Genomic DNA, 27564 nt, shown 5'->3' with positions numbered 1-27564 from the left:
CTGAAGTGATAATTTTGCAAAATGAAGTCACCCAAGCAATTAATTCTACTCACAATTGGAAAGCCCCTGGAAAAGATAAAATAGCAAATTTCTGGCTAAAGAAGGTCACCTCAACACATTCACATCTAACTAAATTATTTAACATAATAGAGGGAAACATTCCACGTGGGAAAAATATATCTAAAAACAAAGATGATGTGACTTACCGAACGAAAGCGCTGGCAGGTCGATAGACACACAAACATACACACAAAATTCTAGCTTTCGCAACAAATGGTTGCTACGTCAGGAAAGAGGGAAGGAGAGAGAAAGACGACAGGAAGTGGGATTTAAGGGAGAGGGTAAGGAGTCATTCCAATCCCGGGAGCGGAAAGACTTACCTTAGGGGGAAAAAAGGACGGGTATACACTCGCACACACACACACATATACAGACACAAGCAGACATATTTGAAGATATGTCTGCTGGTGTCTGTATATGTGTGGATGGATATGTGTGTGTGTGTGTGCAAGCGTATACCCGTCCTTTTTCCCCTCTAAGGTAAGTCTTTCCGCTCCCGGGATTCGAATGACTCCTTACCCTCTCCCTTAAAACCCACTTCCTTTCGTCTTTCCCTCTCCTTCCCTCTTTCCTGACGAAGCAACCGTTTGTTGCGAAAGCTTGAATTTTGTGTGTATGTTTGTGTGCCTATCGACCTGCCAGCGCTTTCGTTCGGTAAGTCACATCATCTTTGTTTTTAGGTATAAATTATTTAACAGTTACATTGCAGACCCATACACATTCCCTGATACACTTACACATGGAATAACTTATCTGAAACCTAAAGATCAAGCAGACACAGCAAACCCAGCTAAATATTGCCCCATAACATGCCTACCAACAATATACAAAATATTAACTTCAGTCATTACACAGAAATTAATGACACATACACCACAGAACAAAATTATAAATGAAGAACAAAAAGGCTGTTGCAAAGGAGCAAGAGGATGTAAAGAGCAACTGATAATAGCTGCAGAGGTGACATACCAAGCTAAAACTAAACAAAGGTCGCTACACTATGCATACATTGATTACCAAAAAGCTTTTGATAGTGTACCCCACTCATGGTTACTACAAATATTGGAAATATACAATGTAGATCCTAAATTGATACAGTTCCTAAACATAGTAATGAAAAATTGGAAAACCACACTTAATATCCAAACAAATTCAAATAATATCACATCACAGCCAATACAGATTAAGCGTGGAATATACCAAGGTGACTCATTAAGTCTTTTCTGGTTCTGCCTTGCTCTGAACCCACTATCCAACATGCTAAATAATACAAATTATGGATGCAATATTACTGGAACATACCAACACAAAATCACACATTTGCTATACATGGATGATCTAAAATTACTCACAGCAACAAATCACCAACTCAACCAATTACTAAAGATAACAAAAGTGTTCAGCAATGATATAAATATGGCTTTTGGAACAGACAAATGTAAGAAAAATAGCATAGTCAAGGGAAAACACACTAAACAAGAAGATTACATATTGGATAACCATAGCGACTGCAAAGAAGCGATGGAAAAAACAGAGGCCTATAAATATCTAGGATACAGACAAAAAATAGGAATAGATAATACAAATATTAAAGAAGAACTAAAAGAAAAATATAGACAAAGACTAACAAAAATACTGAAAACAGAATTGACAGCAAGAGACAAGACAAAAGCTATAAATACTTATGCTATACCAATATTGACCTACTCATTTGGAGTAGTGAAATGGAGTAACACAGACCTAGAAGCACTCAATACACTAACGCGATCACAATGCCACAAATATAGAATACATCACATACATTCAGCAACAGAAAGATTCACATTAAGCAGAAAGGAAGGAGGAAGGGCATTTATTGACATAAAAAACCTACATTATGGACACGTAGACAATTTAAGAAAATTCTTTATAGAACGAGCAGAAACTAGCAAAATACACAAAGCAATCACTCATATAAATACATCGGCTGCACCACTACAATTTCATAACCACCTCTACTACCTTTTAGATCACATAACATCAACAGATACGAAGAAAGTAAATTGGATAAAGAAAACACTACATGGCAAGCACCCGTATTATCTAACACAGCCACACATCAATCCAGACGCATCCAACACATGGTTAAGAAAAGGCAATATATACAGTGAGACGGAAGGATTCATGATTGCAATACAGGATCGAACAATAAACACCAGGTATTACAGCAAGCATATTATTAAAGATCCCAATACCACAACAGATAAATGCAGACTTTGCAAACAACAAATAGAAACAGTAGATCACATCCCAAGTGGATGTACAATACTAGCAAATACAGAATACCCCAGAAGACATGACAATGTAGCAAAATAATACATCAACAACTTGCCATACAACATAAACTAATAAAACAATACGTTCCCACATACAAGTATGCACCACAAAATGTACTGGAGAATGATGAATACAAATTATACTGGAACAGAACCATTATTACAGATAAAACAACACCACATAACAAACCTGACATCATACTCACCAATAAAAAGAAGAAATTAACACAACTAATCGAAATATCCATACCAAATACAACAAATATACAGAAGAAAACAGGTGAAAAAATTGAAAAATACATCCAACTGGCTGAGGAAGTCAAAGACATGTGGCATCAGGATAAAGTTGAAATTATACCAATTATACTATCAACTACAGGAGTCATACCACACAATATCCACCAGTACAACAACGCAATACAGCTACATCCAAACGTAATACAACTACAGAAATCTGTAATTATTGGTACATGTTCAATTACCCCAAAGTTCCTAAAAGCAGTGTAACATATGCCATACAGTTAAAAGGAAGTCACGCTTGATCAAGGTCCGCGTCACTTTCCATTTCTAACCAGACATAACGTCTGAGACAGGAAAGATAAATAATAGTAATAATAATAATAATAATAATAATAATAATAATCTTTATTTGTCCATATTACTTTACAGTCTTGGACATTCTCATTTTTTCTGCATTTATAACAATGATATCATTGCATGCATATAATTAATGTATACATCAAGTAGTATATTATACACTGTTATATAAACAGTTACTGCTACTAATAAACTGCAGTACGTAAACAGAGATCTATTTGTATTGCAGCTTAGAATTCTTTAAGTGAGTAGAAACATCTTTCAATTAGCAACTGTTCCAACTAGCTCTTAAAAAGATTGCCATGGTGTTGCTTTATGTTATCTGGCAACTTACTATAGAATTTTCTCCCAGTTTCAAAGGATCCGTAGCTCTTTTATTAGTCAGTATCCTATGATAGTGACATCTGGTTCATATATTGTAATTATAGATGTCTCTGTTCATTACACTTATTTCGTCATTTTCTTTTACAAACATTATAGTTATAAGGACATACAATGAACACACAGTCAGTAAATCATAATTTTTGAAGCATTCCCTACAAGACTGGCATTTGCTTATATTAGAATATATCCTAATTGCTCTCTTTTGAAGCCTGGAAATCCTGTACATGTAGACTGTGGTGCCCCACCCCAAATCTCAATCCCATATTGCAAATGTGAATGGATTAAATTTTCTACACTTGTTAAAGGAAGGGGGGGGATATTATATTTGCAAGTAAGCAAACATTACTCATAATCTTTTTACAGATGTTGCTGACATACCCTTTCCTTGTGAGATGTTCATCAATCAAAATGCCTCAAAACTTATTTATCAGATGTTTGAACTGTAGAAAGTGATTCAATATGAGTATTATCATAACTTAACAAGAACTTTATTACTACATTCTTGTCCTTATTCAATGTACATTTATTCATTGTTAGATGGTCTGTGATAATTTCAAAGTTTTTTTTTTTGTTGCTTTGGAATGATAACTGCTCAACATGACCCCAACTAATAAATGAAGTATCATCAGCACAGTTCACAAGTTTTGAGTTTTGTGACTGTATTACATCATTAATATATATAAGCAACAAGAATGGCCCAAGTATACTACCACAGCTGAGAGTTCTGTACTGCACAATTCACAGGATCAAATGTTTTAGATAAATCTAGAAAAGTCCCAACAACTTTGTTTCCTTTATCCAGTCTGTTCAGCAGTTCATGAAAAAAAGTTGCTACTGTTGTTATTGTGGATCACCCTTTTCAGACCCAATGCTGCAAGTTGTTTAATAGACTTGTATTTACAGAAGGATTCCATTTGGTCTAGAATTAATCTTTCAGGCAGGTTGTTAAGTATTTAAGTCAATGATACTGACTAGTAATTATTTATGTCAGTGGTTTCACCCTTTATATACATTGGTCATATTTCAATAATTTTTGAAAGTTCAGGAAAGGTTCCCTAACCAACTAAACTGTTTATTAAATATGTTATTAATTCATTTTTGCATTCTTTAAGTAATGTCATCCCAGCCACTACATTTTTTTTTAACTTTGAGTTTGAGATTATTCTTCTGTGTTGTTCACTGCAAGGGTGACAATGTTGAGAAATGATTATGCGGACATGAAAAATAAAGATGTAGAATTTTAATACAGTTTGTTTCATTTAAAAAGCTTTAAGAGTATTCACATAAAAAATTTGGAGACACTACTTTTCAGCATGCCCTTGCATCATACCTAGCAGTGGTCTCTGAAGCACGTCAAAGTTTTCAGTGATGGAGGATTGGCAATGAAGCAGGTCTCAGCTGGTGCAACCTGGGTGCACACCCAACCGTGACTGGTCAAGTGTTCTGAGATACTCAACTTTTAGAATAAACTAGAGGGTACCTGTAGCTTTTTCAAAATATGAACTGGCTGGGAAACATTACCTTTCAATACTTTCAATAAATGTCTAACTCACAAGATAGTAAAACAATAATGTATATTCCTCGACGGAGAAATACATAAAATAAGAGGGGGAAAGGCAACCACTCACCTCTATCTAGGCTTATCATATGTTCATGATTAGCCCAGCTTTTTCTGCTGTCTAGGATTACAAAATGTGCGGCACTTGAGAATTTTATGACTGATGAGAATTTTTTAAAATTTTAGACTTGTATGTCTGAATATGCATATTTAAACATTCTAGTACTCTGTTGTCTATCTCAGCAGAACTCAGAGTAAGCACTGAGATTTATGGGGCTGTGTGGCTACCAGTTTCTCTGCAGCTTTTCACTTACTCAATTGGAAACACAACAGAGGCAGCAGTTTTTGTTGTTTTTGTGTGTGAAGTATCTCATCTACACTGTTTGATCATTTTATCTGTATTCATTTTTTGTCTTATTGTTTTGCAATGAACAAAAGAAATGTGTATTTAATCTTAACCTGCAACAGGAATAGTTTTGGTTTGTATAATTAAAGCAGCAATAAACCTGTTTATTGCACACTATGTGCTGGAGAATTTTCTATTGCACATAAAGAAAAGGGTGACAGTAAGGCCACATGAAAACAGCTAAAAATAAGAGTGCTATAAAGGCAATCAAATGAAAACGAGTCAGATGGAAGAAAAGTAAGTAAATTGTTTATTGTTTCAAAAGTAATCACCATAACTTTTAACACGTTTATCCCACTGTGAGGCAAGACATTCAGTGCATTTATGGATAAAGTTTGTTGTTCGTAATGGAAACAAGATTGTACCCAAGCATGCACCTCTTTGTCCAAGACAAATTGATAGTTGTAAATGCCATGTGAGCCCACACACATGTTGTTAACAACCATATGTTGCCAAGGGTGTTTCAACTACATTGCAGAAGTTTCGCTTGGAGGCCCTTACACATCCACCACAGAGTCCCAATATCTCCCCATGAAATTTCTAAATTTTTGGAGGCCTGATGAAAGACACTTGTGGCCATCAATTTGCTTCGGTTGAATAGTTGTGCACCCGCGTATGTATTAATAGTTATGGTGATTACTTTTGAAATAATAACCAGTTTATTTAGTTTTTTCCACGTGTTTGGTTTTCATTTGCTTGCCCCTTTACATTAACATTGCTGCTTCACCAAACATAAAGAGATTTTTTAAAGCCAAAGATGGGAATAACAGTGATCTGCAGTGTGCTGCTAAAGAGGCTACACTTTCATACCACACTGCTAGACACAAACTTAGTTTCAGAGCACCATACTGCACAACTAAACTGCTTAAAATGTTATATGATCCAAAATTTTCATCTGATAGAACAAAAACTCCGATAAATTTTGTTATATCTAGTGAAAAACACAACTGAATAAATAAAGTTTAATGTTGCAGTAAAGTGTTAAGACTTTAAAATGATTTCAAAAATACGTCCTGGTTTGAGCTCCAAAGATATGGTAACCCCACCTATAGTAGGTGAAGGATAGAAAATACATAACGAAAAACAGCATTTACATTAGCTTTCGAGCAATAGCCCTTTTTCTTGCACAAATACACACTTCCACACACACAACCACACAGACACCCAAACACAAACTCCCATTATCACAGCGAGATTTGAATCTTGCTGTGACCATGGATGGTGTATTTGTGTGGTTTTGTGTGTGTGTGTGTGTGTGTGTGTGTGTGTGTGTGGGCACGTGCACGCACGCGAACGTGTGCTAGATTAAGGTTAGACATGTGCTATTACTAAGATTCAGATGCTGGTTCGTATCTCTTTGTTTTATTTTGTTTGTATAGAGTCATAAGCATCGCTTCGAAATTTTCTTATACAGCTTTTTTCCAAGCATAAGTGCATACAGACACACACACAACCACACAGACACCCAAACGCACATCCCATGGTCACAAGCAAGAGTGAAGTGCCTTTCCCTCGTTTCACAAGATAGTAAAAATATTAAATAAATAAATGAAAATTCTGAAGCCATGTTTATGATCCTATAAGATCAAAATAAAAGAACAATATACAGGCATGCATCTGAATATTAAACCAGGGACTGTGATAAAACACTTGCAATATTCAGTGTAAAAAACGGCAGGTAAGAGGAACTTTTCTGCTTTCTGTATCTCTTGTTCCTTAGGTGATGTCAGCTTCTGAGGCTTTTTCATTACACATACTTCATCAACTATTTTCTCATAATACTGTTGTTCTGTCATTACTAGAAATTCTGTGTTTACAATATCATAAGCTTTGATTATGCAGTTCATAATTGTTACACTGTGAAATAACAAACACAATAAACTTCTCTAACATTTCTTACCTAGATAGAAGGTTACATTGTTCTGCTCCCGATTGCTTGCAAGAACTACACAATGCCAATCATACACAGACTTCACCTTCTCCTCCAGAACAGAAGGCAACAATTCCGTACCACTATCAGACAACAAGCTGGTGCCAGCTGAAAGTAAAAGAAAGAGTTATTAAAAAATAGACTAAAAAACTGTGTTTGTGAAAAATTCTATGTCAAAAAACAGCTTCTCCACCTACACTTACAAATCTACATAGACTTCTTAAACTTGGCAAATGTTAGGTATTTTTGGTTTGTGTCCAACTGACTTTTACTTTCAACAGAATTTGCTTCATTTATGAATTAAATGAGTGAAGTAAAAACTATAAGCATAGGAGGAGGAAGAGAATCCTAAAAAAATGTAACCACAGAATTCACTGATACAATCTTAAAATTCACCATGATCTAAAAAAAAAAATCATTGCATATAAACACTCAATTTCAGTTCTATGGCTGACTCTGACTGGATACCACATAGAGCATGAGAAGAAACTAGTTTCAATAATAATTTGTTCAGATTTGTCACAGTAGTTTAGAACCTATGCTGTTAAGGAACATTTTTCTTGAAAGTACGAATGCGAACCAGAATCCAGATGCTGCGAATATTTTAACAGCAGTACTCGTAAGAAAATAAGGGTAGCAGGTTAGACTTTAACCTCCGAAGGATGAGGCCAGTTGATCTAGAGGTACTTGAAAGGGTTTAAATGAATATCATTTAGTTATTTAGGATGTTTCCCGAATGACAATTTAACTTTAATATTATACATAAAAATTTGGGCAGTGTTTTGTATGTACATGTGATGAATGTTAGATAATAAGTATGAAAAGTAATTTTCAAAAGGTGAAGCACAATAACATCGCAAATAAATGTTAATCTTTCTCACTGAAAGACAAGTCATGGAACAATTCTTATAATTATACTATTCAGACAGATGACCTAAAGTGTGTTATTTTTCTGACAGATTATGACAATATTGCTTCCCATCCCTATAGGTATACTTGTTTTCTATTTGTCATTTCAATACATGGTATTATTTTTGATCTGTACTGCAACATGTACTCTCTGTCAATGCTAATTACAGTCAGCACCACACTTGATATTTGATTGGAACAGAGAGAAAATTTAACATGTTGTACAATGAAAAGTGCCCTTTGCCACATCCTTCACAGTAGTTTGTACAATTATGTACAGAGATGTGTAGCATTTGAGTGTAGTATTGATGGTGCTGCAACCTGCAATGAAATTTAACAAGTTTGTAGTTGTGTGTGACATTTTTCGTGCTGCTCATGGTATAAATTGATAACTGTTATGTCATTTTGAGGTAATGATCATTTTGGCAGGAAGAGAAAAAATGGCAATACTACGAAAGAGGTAAAATACAGGGAGCAAAAGGCTATTTACAATTTGTACACAGTTATAAGAGTTGAGAGGTATGAAAGGGAAGCAGCGGTTGGGAAGGGAGTGAGACAGCGTTGTAGCCTGTCCCCGATGTTATTCAATCTGTATATTGAGCAAGCAGTAAAGGAAACAAAAGAAAAATTCGGAGTAGGTATTAAAGTCCATGGAGAAGAAATAAAAACGTTGAGGTTCGCCAATGACATTGTAATTCTGTCAGAGACAGCAAAGGACTTGGAAGAGCAGTTGAACGGAATGGACAGTGTCTTGAAAGGAGGATATAAGATGAACATCAACAAAAGCAAAACGAGGATAACGGAATATAGTCGAATTAAGTTGGGTGATGCTGAGGGAATTAGATTAGGAAATGAGACACTTAAAGTAGTAAAGGAGTTTTGCTATTTGGGGAGCAAAATAACTGATGATGGTCAAAGTAGAGAGGATATAAAATGTAGACTGGCAATGGCAAGGAAAGCGTTTCTGAAGAAGAGAAATTTGTTAACATCGAGTATAGATTTAAGTGTCAGGAAGTCATTTCTGAAAGTATTTGTATGGAGTGTAGCCATGTATGGAAGGGAAACATGGACGATAAATAGTTTGGACAAGAAGAGAATGGAAGCTTTCGAAATGTGGTGCTACAGAAGAATGCTGAAGATTAGATGGGTAGATCACATAACTAATGAGGAGGTATTGAGTAGAACTGTGGAGAAGAGGAGTTTGTGGCACAACTTGACGAGAAGAAGGGACCGGTTGGTAGGACATGTTCTGAGGCATGAAGGGATCACAAAGTTAGCATTTGAGGGCAGCGTGGAGGGTAAAAATCGTAGAGGGAGACCAAGAGATGAATACACTAAGCAGATTCAGAAGGATGTAGGTTGCAGTAAGTACTGGGAGATGAAGAAGCTGGCACAGGATAGAGTAGCATGGAGAGTTGCATCAAACCAGTCTCAGGACTGAAGACGACAACAACAACAACAACAACTACAAAATTGTTTAAAACATGTAAACAATGCGTTTGCATGACAGTCAGAGTAGAGTAATATTAGTTTAAAATAATTCTGTTGTGATAAGTGTATCAAGTGAACCAAATACCAACTGCAAAGTTGGATGAGAAGTAATCATCTGACGAATAGTAGCAACGATAATCGGGTTAGAAATGCCTGTAGTGAACAGTGGCCATCAGACTAAATGCTATTGCCAGACTGCATAAAAAACAGATTGAATAATGGATGGTCCATGTGAAATGGTAGGCTTAGTGAGGTCTAGAAATGGACGTGTGAAATTGGCAATCCAATTTACACCAGTAAAGTCTGAAGGTGATTGCTACAATGTTTCGCCTTACAGTAGAAAGACCTACACCACTTTCAACTTACGTAATTGTAACTTTTAGAGACAAAATGTTGAATTAAACATTCACTTGTTGAACTGTTTGCAGCACGTTTCTTATGTTTATTCACTACACAGACTGAGCTTTTGACAAAAACCACCATTGCCTTCTTCCAGAAAACATCTGACTGTACAATAAGTCTGAGAATCACATAAATTACCAGATGTGGAATTCCCACTGTGACCAGAGATTACATTGATGCCAATGATGAAATGTCACTTGCAATATTTTTGTTTCCATCATGAAATATAATACAGGACATATTCCTATGCAGTCGCTGTGAGTTAATGAGCACTGCGCTCTCACTTAAATATGTGGCCGAAAGAGTCAGCCTATAGGAATTGTGAAACAAACCCCGTTGTCCAGGACCGCGTGCCACAAAGGGCATAGATTCACCACGAGATGGGGAAACTCAGACGCGTCCATTGTCTATTGATGCCTAATCGCTGCAGTGTGCGAGTGAGACAGACTAGAACCTACATCATAGAGAAATCCAGTAGAAGCCGTTTGGGGCCAAGGAGATGTGGCAATGTTAAACATGGCAGACCTAAGAAACTTCCTGGCAGATTAAAACTGTGTGCCCGACCGAGACTCGAACTCGGGACCTTTGCCTTTCGCGGGCAAGTGCTCTACCATCTGAGCTACCGAAGCACGACTCACGCCCGGTACTCACAGCTTTACTTCTGCCAGTACCTCGTCTCCTACCTTCCAAACTTTACAGAAGCTCTCCTGCGAACCAGGAGAGCTTCTGTAAAGTTTGGAAGGTAGGAGACGAGGTACTGGCAGAAGTAAAGCTGTGAGTACCGGGCGTGAGTCGTGCTTCGGTAGCTCAGATGGTAGAGCACTTGCCCGCGAAAGGCAAAGGTCCCGAGTTCGAGTCTCGGTCGGGCACACAGTTTTAATCTGCCAGGAAGTTTCATATCAGCGCACACTCCGCTGCAGAGTGAAAATCTCATTCTGGAAACATCCCCCAGGCTGTGGCTAAGCCATGTCTCCGCAATATCCTTTCTTTCAGGAGTGCTAGTTCTGCAAGGTTCGCAGGAGAGCTTCTGTAAAGTTTGGAAGGTAGGAGACGAGGTACTGGCAGAAGTAAAGCTGTGAGTACCGGGCGTGAGTCGTGCTTCGGTAGCTCAGATGGTAGAGCACTTGCCCGCGAAAGGCAAAGGTCCCGAGTTCGAGTCTCGGTCGGGCACACAGTTTTAATCTGCCAGGAAGTTTCATATCAGCGCACACTCCGCTGCAGAGTGAAAATCTCATTCTGGAAACATCCCCCAGGCTGTGGCTAAGCCATGTCTCCGCAATATCCTTTCTTTCAGGAGTGCTAGTTCTGCAAGGTTCGCAGGAGAGCTTCTGTAAAGTTTGGAAGGTAGGAGACGAGGTACTGGCAGAAGTAAAGCTGTGAGTACCGGGCGTGAGTCGTGCTTCGGTAGCTCAGATGGTAGAGCACTTGCCCGCGAAAGGCAAAGGTCCCGAGTTCGAGTCTCGGTCGGGCACACAGTTTTAATCTGCCAGGAAGTTTCATATCAGCGCACACTCCGCTGCAGAGTGAAAATCTCATTCTGGAAACATCCCCCAGGCTGTGGCTAAGCCATGTCTCCGCAATATCCTTTCTTTCAGGAGTGCTAGTTCTGCAAGGTTCGCAGGAGAGCTTCTGTAAAGTTTGGAAGGTAGGAGACGAGGTACTGGCAGAAGTAAAGCTGTGAGTACCGGGCGTGAGTCGTGCTTCGGTAGCTCAGATGGTAGAGCACTTGCCCGCGAAAGGCAAAGGTCCCGAGTTCGAGTCTCGGTCGGGCACACAGTTTTAATCTGCCAGGAAGTTTCATATCAGCGCACACTCCGCTGCAGAGTGAAAATCTCATTCTGGAAACATCCCCCAGGCTGTGGCTAAGCCATGTCTCCGCAATATCCTTTCTTTCAGGAGTGCTAGTTCTGCAAGGTTCGCAGGAGAGCTTCTGTAAAGTTTGGAAGGTAGGAGACGAGGTACTGGCAGAAGTAAAGCTGTGAGTACCGGGCGTGAGTCGTGCTTCGGTAGCTCAGATGGTAGAGCACTTGCCCGCGAAAGGCAAAGGTCCCGAGTTCGAGTCTCGGTCGGGCACACAGTTTTAATCTGCCAGGAAGTTTCATATCAGCGCACACTCCGCTGCAGAGTGAAAATCTCATTATGGCAGACCTAAGATCGGTCATAAAGAGAAATATTTATGAAAACTATTTAATTCTGTAGTAATGCAGGGAATCAAGCCACAGTAAATTTAATCTGCCATCCTCCATAAATTTCTTAGTGATCTCAATAAAACTTGAATATTGATCATATCTATAATAGTGTACAATTTACTGTTAAATTGAAATTAACAAGTTTTGTAACAAATACCTGAATTCTAAAATCTGAATGCTTTGGTCGATCTTAATGATCAACATTTCATATAGAAGAGCATCATTGAAATGACAAATGTTGTACTTATCAACTCTGTAACGTTATTTGTTTAAAAGATATAGTAAATTTAAATTATCAGTATTTACAGTTAAGCATCAGATCATTTTCTCCACAAAAAACACACTGAACGGTGACAGCATGACACCTTATTAATCATTAGGTAATAGAATATTTGTTGTAAAGTTTAGTGCCTAATATAGTTACTTTTGTTCTTTATTTATTTATCAGAAAGCACATTGGTGCAAGGCTACTGGCCGTAGCATTCAAAGTTAAGAAGGAAATTGTATTGGTTTTATGCAAAAGAATTTAACAGGGGATATTATTATTATTTTATTTAGCACATGAAAGTGGTCAAGCTTTGATTATTTAAATACATTAAAATGTAAAATTATGTTGAATAAGCTGTAGCCAGATGGATGGTTTCACGAAAGGGAACTGCCCTAGTCAGTTGAGCGAGGATATTTGGCGCGCGGGAAATGCGGCTGGGGATGCGCAGAGGACAGTGGGGGTGGAGACACCAAAGGGTACAGTTCGGATGCAGACACGAAAGCAGACGGTCAGTCTTTGGGCAGCTACGAAGTGAAATGACAGAAAATTTTGCGTTGTGTGGTATCGCAGGTCTTAGTCTCTGAGCAGCGAGCAGCCATGCGCCTGTGTGAACTCTAACTTTTTACGTAGATAACTTGTATTTTGTGATGAGAGTGTGAATGAATGAACTGTGTCAAATATATGCGCTTGAGTTCGGTTTTAGTTTGTTTTCTGAATAAACATTATTCTAACCAAATGGCAAATACCTTCTCTGCACTGAAATAATTCATCTAGCCTCTACGTTGAGACGAAATAGCTGCTGATCATATGAAATAAAATGAGCTGTCTCCAGAAAATGCACCCACAGCTCACGGTCTAGTGGTTAGCTTTGCTGCTTCTGGATCACAGGGTCCTAGGTTTGATTCCCAGCCGGGTTGGGGATTTTCTGTGACCAGGGACTGCATTGTCCTCATCATTTTATCATCATTCAGGAAAATGGTGAGACTGGATAGTGAAAAGATCTGGAAGTTATACGTGCACTGATAATCACATTGTTGAGTGCCCAGCAAATCAAAAATCGTCATCATCGATATCATCTCCAAAAAATGCAAATCCAAATATAGCCAAGCAACACATCAAGATTAGCACATGATGCACCTTCTGTGCTTTGAAGCTAGATCAAGAAAATTGGATAAATTTTACACACATATGGGATTAAAACCATCATTCACACACATAAAAATAAATAAATAAGAAAATCAAAGAGATGTTGTGACCTGTGTAAGATGGCCATGGGTTCAGACTCTCAGGCATTTATAGTATTCCATCTGAATGTGACTGCAAGGGACACCTATTGATACCATTTGACTGTAGTGAACACTGACAATATTTCACCTGCAGGTATCTAAATAAATCTGCTGTTGCCGAATGCAGACATATTAATATGCACAAAATGTTGTTTGAGCAGGCACATATTCTAGTCCACCCTTCAAGCTACTGAGACTCAGTCATTGAAGTTGTAGTGCAAATTAGAAGGTGTGTCAACAATTTTGTCAGAGGTACTGGATTTTCAGTCAGCAGAGCATGGAAGCAAGCACTTGACTCAGAGCAATGCGAGCCAACATCCCAAAGATGTTTGGGCTCACATGCGGTTCTTCTTCGTCGAAATGTCTTTGCTCAAACTCATCTAGGGATTGAACCACATGAATCGCATTACATGCTCTAAATTAAACACTGGTGACCCTTTGGTTAAATTATCTGCAAAATACAAAGTTAATATAACTGCTATATTTTGCATGTTGGGCTTCATCTCACTTTCAATACAAATGAATAAATTTTTTGCATTCACTTGTCACAATCTGTGGATAATAGAATTACCCTTGGCAGCCTTCTTGTTGCTCATAGTCACCATCTATGTCCCAGTTCGCATCTTCCCATACAGTACATTTATCACTTCACAATGACCTATGTTCAACATAATGTCATCAACACTGTAATCAAGTTTTAGGAGAATCCTGTAGATCCAATATATTGTTACAAATCCTGTCTAAACATCAACACTTCTGAAGCTTGGGCCAAATTTTGACAGATTCTAATACTTTAGTGGACGTCTTATTAAAAGTTCATTGCATTCAACAGTAACTTTTTGTCGTACAGGAGGAATTTCAGTGATGTCTCTTTCAGATACTGAGCCCACAGGAAGAATATTTCAAGGGTGGTACATTTCCCACATAGCTGATTGCATGGGAATCTCAAAAAAAGATGTAAGTCTTACCTTTAGCCTGTTTGACTGCAATACAAAGATGTTCTTGATAATTATAGTCTTCGACAACATGCCGATGTCAGTGTGTATCTGCTTCAATATCTTGTAAATGTATTTTACTTTTGGGATAGCCTACTGCATTGAATTTGTAGAGCCATTTCAGGCTAAGATTTAGATGTGGTATTCCATTAAGTTCTTTTTATTGGGGAGGGGGGGGGGTGAAACTGTAAGACCAATTTATTCTATTAATGATGCAGGCAACACTGGAACATGGTGCTCTTACTTAACATTCCAACTTTAGTGGTTATTCTAATATCGGTAACAAGTAGCACTATTGGAAAATAAACACACATGCACATGCATATGCAGTTGAAGCTGGTGGTGTCCATTCTGTAGAATTGATGAACACATCTATTCTCCAGCCCACCAATGAACTTCCCCTCTCCCTCCCCCTCCAACCCAACCCCCCCCCCCCCTGCCCTCTCCCCTCACACACACACACACACACACACACACACACACACACACACACTTGGGAAGGTATTCTGCACTGGTTAGTTGTCTGGTGTGGGGGTTTAAAGGGACCAAACTACAGGGTCATCAATCCCTTGTGCTGCATTGCTTTTAAGGTACAGGGTTTAACGACCACAGGGTTTTCGTAGCTAAAAATTTAGAGTGGATTTCAATGTGAGATGCTTACAATAGTTTTCACAATGAAACTTTGTCTCAAAACCTGGCAGAAAGTGCAAAGAGTTTCTGGTCATATGTAAAGTATGCTAGGGCCAAAGCACAACCAATGCCTTCTCTGCAGAATAGTACAGGAAATACTATTAATAACAGTGCTGCTAAAGCAGAGATACTAAACACAGCCTTCTGAAATTCCTTCACAAAAGAATACAAAGTAAATATTACATAATTTGAACCAAGAACAGATGCCAACACGATTAACATAGTAACAGATAGTTCCAGAGTAGTGAAGAAACTTAAATCACTTAATAAAATCAAGTCTTCCAGTCGAGACTGTATACTAATTAGGTTCCTTTCAGAATATGCTGATGCAATAATATTCAAGAAAGGCAACAGGAGAACTCCACTAAACTACAAGCTCATATCATTAACATTGATACGAAGTAGTATTGTGGAATAAATGTTATGTTCAAGCATTATGAAATACCTCAAAGAGAATGGTCTATTGACACACAGTCAAGACGGATCCAGGAAAAATTGTTCTTGTGATGCACGACTAGCTCTTTACTCACATGAAGTGTTGAGTGCTATCGACAAAGGATTTCAAATTGACTCCGTACTTCTATATTTCCAGAATGTTTTGACACCATAACTCACAAGTGGCTAGAAACCACACTAAGATAGTGTTATAGGTCCTCTGCTTTCCTTATCTATATAAACAATTTACGAGACAATCTGAGCAGCCATCTTTGGTTGTTTGCAGATGATGCTGTTGTTTACCATCTACTAGAGTCATCAGAAGATCAAAATCAATTGCAAAAAATTCAGAGAAGTTGTCTGTATGGCAATTGACCCTAAATTTATTTATTTATTTATTTATTATTCCGTGGGACCAAATTAAGGAGAAGTCTCCATGGTCATGGAACGAGTCAATACATGAAATTATAACACGATATTAGAAACAGATAAAATGAAATATAAAAAAAAACACATTCAGGTGACAAGTCGTAAGTTTAAATAAAGAAAATCAACAATGTAACACTGGAATTTGCTTAATTTTTTAGCCCTTCCAGGAGCTCCTCGACAGAATAGAAGGAGTGAGCTATGAGGAAACTCTTCAGTTTAGACTTAAAAGTGTTTGGGCTACTGCTAAGATTTTTGAGTTCTTGTGGTAGCTTATTGAAAATGGATGCAGCAGAATACTGCACTCCTTTCTGCACAAGAGTCAAGGAAGTGCATTCCACATGCAGATTGGATTTCTGCCTAGTATTAACTGAGTGAAAGCTGCTAACTCTTGAGAATAGGCTAATATTGCTAACAACAAACGACATTAAAGAAAATATATACTGTGAGGGCAATGTCAGAATTCCCAGACTATTGAATAGGGGTCGACAAGAGGTTCTCGAACTTACACCACATATAGCTTGAACAGCCCGTTTTTGGGCCAAAAATACCCTTTTTGAATCAGAAGAATTACCCCAAAAAATAATACCATACGACATAAGCGTATGAAAATATGCGAAGTAGACTACTTTGCATGTTGAAGTGTCACTTATTTCAGATACTGTTCTAATGGTAAATAAAGCAGCATTTAGTTTCTGAACAAGATCCTGGACATGGGCTTTCCACAACAGCTTACTATCTATCCGAACACCTAGGAACTTGAACTGTTCCGCCTCGCTTATAATACGCCCATTCTGTCTGATCAAAATATCGGTTCTTGTTGAATTGTGAGGTAGAAACTGTAAAAACTGAATCTTACTGTGATTTAGCATCAAATTATTCTCCACAAACCACGAACTAATTTCATGAACTAAATTATTTGATACTGTTTCAATATTACACACGAGATCCTTCACTACCAAGCTGGTGTCATCAGCAAACAGAAACATTTTTGAATCACCTGTAATACTAGAAGGCATATCATTTATGTAAATAAGAAATAGCAGTGCCCCAGCACCGACCCTTGGGGAACGCCCCACTTAACAGTGCCCCATTGGGACTGAACATCACTACCACTCTCAATATTGCGGAGAATTACCTTCTCCTTTCTGTTCTTAAAGTAAGAGGTCAACCAATTGTAAGTTACTCCCTTTACTCCATAATGGTCCAACTTCTGCAGTAATATTTTGTGGTCAACACAGTCAAAAGCCTTTGTTAAATCAAAGAAAACACCTAGCGTGTGAGGTCATTCATATGAGTGCTAAAACGAAACCATTAACCTTTGGTTACACAATAAATTAATCAAATATAAAAGTCGTACATAGCTGGGAATGACAATTATGAACAGCTTAAAAGAGGAAATAACAAATAGAAAATGTTGTGGGAAAGGCGACCCAAAGATTGTGTTTTATTGGCAGAACACTTAGAAGTTGCAACAGATCTACTAGAGGGACCATGCACATTACACTTGTCCATTCTCTTTAGGAGTACTGCTGCATGGTGTAGGAACCTTACCAGATAGGAGTACATTGAGAAAGTTCAAAGAAGAGCAGCACATTTTATATTACCGAGAAATATATGGGAGAGGGTATCATGAACATACAAGATTTGCAGTGGGCATCAATAAAACAAAGGTGTTTTTCATTGCGGTGGCGTCTTCTTATAAAATTTCAATCACCAACTTTCTCCTCCAAACGCGAAAATGTTTTATTGATGCTGATCTATGAAGGGAGAAATGATCATCATAATAAAATAAGTGAAATAAGAGCTCACACAGAAAGAAATAGGTGTTCATTTTCTCCGTGTGCTATTCAAGAGTGGAATAATACAGAATTATTGCAAAGGTGCCTGGCACTTAAGTGTGATTTGCAGAGTATCCATGCAGATGTAGATGATTTTTTTCCCCTCAGATGTTAGGTAACATCACACCAACATAGGGAAGAGAGAGCCAAATAGGTGACCACTAATAAATATGAATGATGTCCTACCATGACTGATGTAAAAATTTTCATACCTTGCTAACATGAAAGGGAAAATATTATATCTAATAACAGCAATATAAGGAAAAGATAAAGATGACACATTGAGCTGCAGAAAGGCACAATGAAAATATACTTACTCATTAGCTTTTAGAAGAAGCCTTCTTCAGAAGAGGAAACACACACACACACACACACACACACACACACACACACACACACACACAGATATATTCATTCGCACAAGAAAGCACACCTCAAGTACACAGTCCCACCATCTTGGGCAACTCAGACTGGAATGCCAGAGATGACGGTCATGTGTGTGTGAGATGTGCTTACTTGTGTGAATGAATGTGTGTTTCCTTTTCTGAAGATGGCTTTGTCTACAACTCAATGTGTCATCTTTAGGGTGAGTAGCAACCTATCTTCTCCTCATATTGTTGATAGTCCAACCCGGAATTCCCACCATTTTAAAATAGTATATATACCATCATAATATGATTTAAAAACTAGCAACTCAGTGAAATAACATGACCCAGTTTGCAGGCCAGAATGACACAGGAATAAATAAGAAGGGAAGAAAGAAACATTGTGAACTTAGATGACTAAAAATGTAAAGAGGTGTTTAATTTTTTATTTTCAAGGTAGGAGTAACAGGTTTCAAAGCGGGGAATAAAAAAATTAATTTAAAAAAAGGGAAGATAGAAGGGGGGGGGGGGGGGGGGGGGGGAAGAGGTAGAGGCAGAGGGAGAGCGAGAGGGAGAGGGAGAGGGAGAGGGGAGAGTGTGTACGTGTGTGTGTGTGTGTGGGGGGGGGGGGGGGGGAGGGGGGAGTATTTGTAGTATGACATGAAACAGAGTTAAGTGTAACAAGAAATGAGGACCAACACATGAGATACTGTACTGGGGTATAGGTTGGTGGATGCTGTATGTACTGACACAAATTCAGAAGAGAAAAGAAACAAAGATGATTTTTAAAGGAGAAAGGTGAAAGTAGTATAAAATGATTTAAATATCATTGAAATAATTAAGTTTTAAGACAAACTCCAATATTGTACAGATTAAAACTAGCTTGAATTGTAAAAGATTATGAAATCAAGTTCTCATAGATAGAAAATTATTAAAATTGTTTGAAATTGTGTGGCTGAGATAATATGGAGCAAACAGAGAAAATATAAACAGAAATTATATGAAAGTTAAATGTTTACAAGTTAGCCAAAGTATGTTATGCTATTTATGATAGCTCAATGTTTTCAAGATTATTTCTTGTAACTACAACATGTAAGCATGATTAGCTATGTTTGCTGAAGTTTGTATTAGAAATCAGATGCCTGTAAAATCTATTCAATTTTTATCATATACTAGTCTGTTATCCTTGTTAACAAAACAAAAAATTACCAGCCATGTCCATCACAGTAAAACATTGCTATGTCCAGAGGTAAAACACATTACTCCCACAATAATATATTTCTCATTAATTTTTTAATGTACAGTTAAAAAAAACTGTGCTAGGAGTAAAAGGTTTCTACATAGTGCAAACATTCAGTGTTAAATACAGTATGTAGATATATTTACAGAGACTTCATTCATCTAAGTGGAGGATATGAGGTGCTATATACCTCCCCAGTGGAGTGATGTGTATCCCCATGATTAATGATACTTGCTACTGAAAGTTATAAAATAACATACTAAATGTAAAGATACAGATATTGTGTGAGAGGGAGGGGGTGGGTATTAATTTTTATTTTGCGTATGGGGAACTGTAGTGAGGGATAAGGCGCATTTTCAGCAAGGAACAGTAATTGCAATGACTTCATGAGATGAAATATCTGCTTGGATGCACAAATACATATTCCCTGGATCATGAAAAATAAACTACTACTACTATTCAGGATATGGAATGTTGAAGGTAATCATATAATGTAGTATGTATACGTAACTGAAAATAAAACATACGGTGTGGTGTTTGTAAGGAGCCCTGGTTCTTAAGGGAAGAAGATATGAAATCAAGTTTGTACAGGGCATATCTTCATTGGTGAGAAATGAAGGTATGTTAGAAAAGGTGCTGGAAGTGACCTACCTTCACCAGTACACACAGTTCAACACGGTGCTGCATGTTTGTGAATAGTGCTGGTCCACAGTGCTGCCAGAGTACTGGATTTCACAGAGGACGTTCTCACATAAATCATCGATATGGCAGCACCAGTGAAATCTGACAGCAATGAGGTTCCACAAGCTGATGTTAATCTTGTGTTTCAGTGTAGCGTGGCTCACTGTTCATGGTGTTCTGTGTGAATTGCTTCTTCCAGTGCTGCTTTACTCTTGTCATGTATTGATATTATGTGGAAATTGTGCGTTTCTTCTGAAACACTACTGAACAACTGGTTATTTTAAGACATGTCAGCAACTGATTTTACAATGTTTCAAAAGTTGACATAAACTGTCTGAACACTGTGTTCAAGGCTTGGTGACAAAGCTGGACACAAAGGGAACATTGTTAGATCTAGATAGCGAGGGGGTCAGGGGTGCCCGCAGTTATCGAAAGAAAGTGTTGTTGAGGTAAAGAGATGATTGTTGGCATTGAGCATAAAGATTCTTTGCTGTTAATTGCATGAAACTGTACTATTCAACAGCATGTGTCACAGAGCTACAGAGAAAGTAGGGCAGTGTATCTCAATGTTTACAGGTGTTCACAAAGTGATACAGACATACCATGAAAAACACCTGCCATACTGCCATTCGTTTCACAGCTTTCTCATTGAAAGCCCAGAAATATTACAGTATACAAGGTACAGTTTTGAAGAGTGGTTCACCTATAAGGATACATGGACTCTCAATATATACATTTATGGAGTAGTAACAACCAGCAGCATGTAGTCATTGAGAAACCCCTTCATTCGAGAAGGTGGGCTTATTCTGTGCATTATAACAGTGGTGCATCACTGGACTTTTTTTTACACTACTGTTGTCAGTGAAGTGTACCAGGTACTGTTTCATGAACCTGCTAATCAGTTGGATAACGAGGATCAGACACTTAGCTGGTACCAGCAAGATGGGACAACTTGCCACATGTTTAAAGCGACTATGGCTGCATTGAAATCATTGTTCCCTGACAGTGTGATTTCCAAAGCATTATGGCCTCCGAGGTCACCTGACTTGACCCCTAAAGACGTTTTCTGTGGGGCCACTTATAAGGTTACGTGCATAAGAACAAACCAGGCATCAGCATTGAGTTCCATCAGAAGTCCACCATGAAATCCAGGCAGTCACACCCAGTATTCTGGCAGCAACATTTGCAAACATTTAGTGCTGTGTTGAACTGTGTATACAGGTGGTGGGAGGTCATTTCCAGCACGTCTTATAATATACCTTCATTTCTCAACCATAAAGGTATGTCATGCACAAATTTGATTTCATATTCTCTTTTACCACAATGTTTGTAACACTTTTTCTGGGGTCTCTTACGACTGAGACACCATTCGCTGTTTGTTAACTCAACAGCAGTAACACAAGTTATTCTCAGAAATGTGGTGCAGTGATTCTGGATTTGAAAAGAATTAGAAGATGTCTGAGAGAACAATTGTCACACAAAGGTAAGGAAGTTCAGTATCACATTGAAACTCACATTGCACCATTCATGTAGGTAGACAGCCGACTAGTTGTCATTCCCTTACAGAAGGCTGCATAGTAATTGCAACTGTTGTATAATGTGCATGCTTTCACATGTAGCCCTACATTCAATAAGACAACTGTGAAAAATGTAATATCCCTAAAAACTTTAACTTCTGAAGATGGTTTGAGGTTCCCATTAAAATAATATAAATAATCTACCAGAGCATTGCACATACACTCTCTCTTACGTTCAACTAGTTTTTTGATGAAGGCTGTTTCCCACAAATGGTATATACAGAAGTATGACTGAGTTATGAAAAGGGTAAACAAGATGAAATTGGAAATTATAAACCGGTCTCATTGTTAACAGTTTTCTGAATAACAAAGAAATCAGGTGCTTGTAGGTGTGAATATTACAAAACTACCAGTTTAATGAGTCACAGATGCAAAATACTGGCATGAATTATCCACACTAGAACTGAAAGAGTGGCAGAAGCAGTTTTAGGAAGATCAGTTAGGGTTCCAGCAAAATGTAGGAAGCACGCAAGGCAATGTTGGTCTACAACTTATCTTAGAAGCTACAGGGGTCACTCAGAAAGTAATGCCCCATTGTTTCCCTCCCCCCCCCCCCCCCCCCCCCCTCAGCCCACAACAATGTTTTGAATGCTAACTGTCCATAAGAATTCTTTAAGAGTCCTGAGCATGTGAAAAAAATGTGGAGCATTACTTTCAAGGTGACCCTTGTCAATTGAAAAATGGCGAACTACATTTATAGCATATGTATACTTCAAGAAAGTTTTTTTGTAATAATCATCGGAATACTCAATATAAAATTCTTTGGACATCAGGGATAAAATACAAGGGGGAAAAAAGCTACCTACCACCTGCACAGAAACCATATTGCTGAAGGACATGAAAGAAAGACAGTTGTTAGGGAGGGAGTGATTGAGGGGATGTAGCCACAGGCACCGACTCCATGGAGCCTTGGGGGGCCTGAGCCCCCTCAAAAATTCGTTTGGGTGGATTGGGGGGGGGGGGGGGGGAGGGGGGGGGGAGGGGGGGGAGCCACCCCAATAATTCAAGAAAATTATTAGTTATATTATGCTTTGTAAAATCACAAAATTATGTTGGAATTTTTTATTTTCCTTTTTTGATGATAGTTACCTTTCAAAACACATTCAGTAATGAGTTAAAACAAATAATTATTACAGTAGTAAGGAAGTTAACTGAAAATGAGTGGTGTGAATCATGATAGTGTTACAGTGCTGTGGACACACTTAGAATTTGTCCCGGTGTGCAAACCTTCGGGTAAAGTCTGGCGCCAGATGCCAGCACTGCAGCTGCAGAGACATCAAAATGACTGGAGCTGAAGCCCTTGGAATCCTCTGCCTCACATCACCTTGACACTTCAAGACATTATGACGCCATGGCTATATAAAGCCCACCCTGCTGTCGCAGTCATTCAGTGTGGAAAGTTTCGTTCAGTGCATGCTGCAGACATGTTTTGTGTTCCGACTTTAGTGGCTAGTGGACTGTTTTATATGACTATATTTTATTCGTTTACTTTAGTCTCTTAGTGTATTGTGAATTAAGTTTGCAATGGATAAATTTGTTACCAAAAATGCGCACTTGGAACTTGATGATACTGCACATCAACCTCCAACAATTACTGTGTCGTCAATTGCTTTGTCGTCTTTAGGCGAGAACCGTTCACAGCCGAAATCTAGACAATCCGATAAGGGAAGATCATTTCAGAAGTCTTGATTGGTCAAATATAAATGGCTAGAATATGAAGCATCTACTGAAAAAGTTTTTTGCATAACCTGCAAAGTAGCAGATGCTAAAAATCTACTACAATTTCCTTAAAAAAAAAAAAAAAAAAGCATTTACTTCCGTAGGGTTTTCTAACTGGAAAAAGGCTTTGGAAAAATTCTGTCTTCATGAAAATAAGTTTACGCATAAAGAAGATGTTCCGAAACTAAATTCTATTACTACCCGAAGTGTGGCCTCCCAATTGAATAAATAGTTAGATAGTGATATGAAGAAAGGCCATTTAGCTCTTGACACAATTTTTACTACCATGCAGTTTCTATGTCAACAAGGACTAACAATTAGAGGGCACGAAGATGTAAACTCAAATTTTTTTCAACTGTTGGAACTCTGAAAGAATGACATACCCGAGTTTAAAGATTGGTTAGGACATTCGCCGTATAAGCGGACATCCCACAATATTCAAAACGAGATTATTGATCTACAAGGAAAGTCTGTGTTGAGAAAGGTTTTGGCTTTAATCAAGAACACTGAACATTTTTCTATTATGGTTGACGAAACAAGTGATTCTTCGATTCACAAACAAGTGTCATTTTGTATTCATACTGTCGATGTTTCCTTAATCATCAACAAAGACTTTATTGGCTTATACAAAACTCCCAACAATGAATCACAAACGCTGATTTGTCAATGGATAATTGAAGAGGACAGTGCTATGATGGTGCCTCGAATATGACAGGTAATTTCAAAGGACTAAAAAAGTTAGTTTTAGATATACAACCGAAAGCACATTATGTGCACTGCACTGCTCACAGTTTAGACTTGGCAGTTGTAGATAGTCTCCACCATCTTACTTCTATGAGGGATATTATGGCTTTAGCCAAGGACTTAATAAACAACATAAGGGAATCCAACAAAAGGATGGGACTTTTCAGAGGCATACGCTGTGAGAGCGCCAGCGACCAAGCTGGTCTATGACCCCTTTGGCTGACTCGATGGACTATGTGGGCTTCTAGTATCGTGAGAATATTCAAAAACTTTGAAGAACTTCTAGAGTTTTTTGAAACATTTTCAGCAGAGGACAAAACAGAGGCAGGTTACAAATGTGCAGGCTAACTTGAGTCAATGTTACTATTTAAGACTTCTTTCTTTTTACGTCTTTATTGCCATGCAATGATCCCAATAGAGCATGTCAATGAAAAAATTCAATGCCCTCATCTAAGTGTTGATGATCTGGAAAAAATATACGAGGGCTTGATTTGTATATTGAATGGAAGGAGTGATGGTTTTGAACACTTTTGGGAATTGTCTTTAAAAGAAAAACCTTCACAAATTGTTGATCCTTCGCTTCCTGAGAATCGAAGTATACCAAAGGAGGATGAAAAAAACGAAGCCAGCTCACTGCACACTTTCAAAACCCCAAAGGAATACTACAAAGCTACTTACATTGAAGTTTGTGAAACAGTGCAATCTGAGTATTACTGAGCGGTTTGCCTTAACTGGACTCACACAAGTCATTGCAGATGAACAAGAGTGCCTGCATTTAGTAAACAGAGGTGAAGCAAATTTGGAAAAATCAACAGAGTTTTTCAAAAATGACCTAGACATTGAAGACTGCACTTACACTTGAATATGTTTTCCAATATAGCTAATTAAAAAATAACTGGTCTTAAAAAACATGTGTGATGTAAGAAATTACATTACACAAGAGCCTGCAGTTGGAGAAATGTTATGTGAAATAGTGAAGTGCATTAAGTTTATCGAAATAGTTCCAATCACAACAGCAACAGCAGATTGTTCATTTAGCGCCCTTAGACGTCTGAAGTCATATCTCCGATCAACAATGGGACAGATGCGATTGACCAACTTGGTTGTTCTTCATGCCCACTGAGATGTTTTGGATGAACTGGGTATCCGACCAATCATCAACGACTTCATATTCAGTAATCCAGTCAGACAGTCAACATTTGCACCTTTCTAAAGACACTCTAGCCCTAATAATGGCATTTAGAGCAATGTTAAAAATCTTTATAAAATAGAGAATTAAATTCATACATAATGTTAAATTTTCAGTTTCCAATTATTAGTACTAGTTTAGTACTGTATTACTATATTACTACAGTACTGTATTAGTTATTTCCAAATGCTTAAATATTTTTAGGTTGTAAGACCCAATTAAAACTCGCTATTTACATATTTTTTGATAGAAAGTATTAGGCATACTGTATTAACTTTATTAACTGTATTAAAGCATTAACTTCAAGATACTGTTTTTATTTAATGAACCCTGAGCCTTATTCAAAGTAAGCTTAAATTAGCTATTTCACTTATTAATCAAAATGCTATTACTGTGCGACAGCAATATTTTATGTTATATTCTTTTAATGGTAGTTTAGGATTTATTTAAATATAATTTCAGTCTTTTCAGAGCTATATACTCACTGCTCTGTAATAGTCTATAAGCATGATTATTACTGTAAATTAAATTGGCTTTTTACGAAAATACCATGCATGTTTATGTTTTGTTTCTTTTTTTCAAAGCCAAAAAATGTGTCAGGCTTGTTGAGTTTCCCGGAGTGTCACGTTATCGAGAGTCCATTTTTGGGGTTCTACTGTTGATCTTATTACTCCAAAATGCTTAAAAAACTTTAACACTCACTATTTTTCATTAAAAATTTAAAAAATTTCCTGGGGCGAGACCCCCAGTATGGCCCCCCCCCCCTCCCCCCAATATCTTATTAATAAGCCGGCACCCCTGGATGTAGCCTATCCCCAATATTATTCAAATTGTACATTAAACAAGAAGTAAAGGGGAAATTTGAAAAAGTTCAGGGAAAGGAAAAAAACTTTACTTTTTGCTGAAGACAATGTAATTTTGTCAAAGAAAAGGACTTGGAAGATAAGTTGAACACAATGGGTAGTGTCTTGAAAACAGGTTATATAAGAGTGGTTTGAGAAGTTCTCAGAATCACCACGAGGGGTCAGTGCAAGCGCAACGAGTTGTTCACATGACATTCATTGGACTATTGCCTGTAAACATGTGCTGCATCAGTGCTCTTGGAAGAGAGCTGTGGTGGTGACGTGGCTCTGTTGTTGTTCTTGCGTAGTTATGTGCAAAGATGTAAAAAAATCGAGATTCGAGCAGTGATTTAGTACTTCGTACAGAAGGGTATGAAGGCAAAGGAAATTCATGCCAATCTCCAGAATACAATGGGGGACTCTGCTCCTTCATATCCAACTGTTGCCAAGTGGATAAATGAATTTAAATTTGGTCGTGAGAGCTTAGATGATGATCCGTGCAGAGGTCAGCCAAGATGTGTCATTACTCCAGAAATCATTGCAAAAGTGCACAAAATGGTCATGGAGGACCACCGATTGAAAGTGTGTGAAATTGCTCACACTTGCCAGATGTTGTCTGAAAGGGTATATCACTTTTTAACTGAAGAATTAGAAATGAAAAAATTATCTGCGATATGGGTGCCATGATTCTTGATGCTTGATCGAAAACCCATGCCGTCGCCATGACATGAAGTAAGGTATGAATTGTTGACACACCCGCCTTATCCACCTGATATGGCTAGGCAGACTTCCACCTCTTCCTAAAACTGAAAATTTTTCTTGGTGGATGAAGATTCACTTCAAAAGAAGAATTGATAGCCGGAGTTGACAACTATTTTCCAGGCTTGGAGGAAACTCATTTTCGAGGTGGGATCAAGGCAGTGGAACATCGTTGGACCAAGTGCATTAATCTACAATGAGACTACATTGAAAAATAAAAAAAAGCTTCAGTGATGTAAGCACTTTTTTTCTATTCTGTACCAAGA

The 27564-nt window shown here is 37.9% G+C and overlaps 1 protein-coding gene across 1 annotated transcript in view; it reads right to left on the bottom strand.

Annotated features, from left to right (window-relative positions):
• The window catches only part of LOC124625766 (cap-specific mRNA (nucleoside-2'-O-)-methyltransferase 1), a 293563-nt gene that overhangs the window by 79930 nt on the left and 186069 nt on the right, over nucleotides 1-27564 (bottom strand). Inside the window, exon 13 of the mRNA XM_047149205.1 lies at nucleotides 7221-7358. Within this exon, the coding sequence (XP_047005161.1) occupies nucleotides 7221-7358 (138 nt within the window). The remainder of the gene's footprint in view (nucleotides 1-7220; nucleotides 7359-27564) is intronic.

Source organism: Schistocerca americana, chromosome 8 (assembly GCF_021461395.2).
Source record: "Schistocerca americana isolate TAMUIC-IGC-003095 chromosome 8, iqSchAmer2.1, whole genome shotgun sequence".
NCBI classification, from domain to species: domain Eukaryota; kingdom Metazoa; phylum Arthropoda; class Insecta; order Orthoptera; family Acrididae; genus Schistocerca; species Schistocerca americana.
Note: the sequence above shows the minus strand (reverse complement) of the source record. Positions and strands in the feature narration are given on the sequence as shown.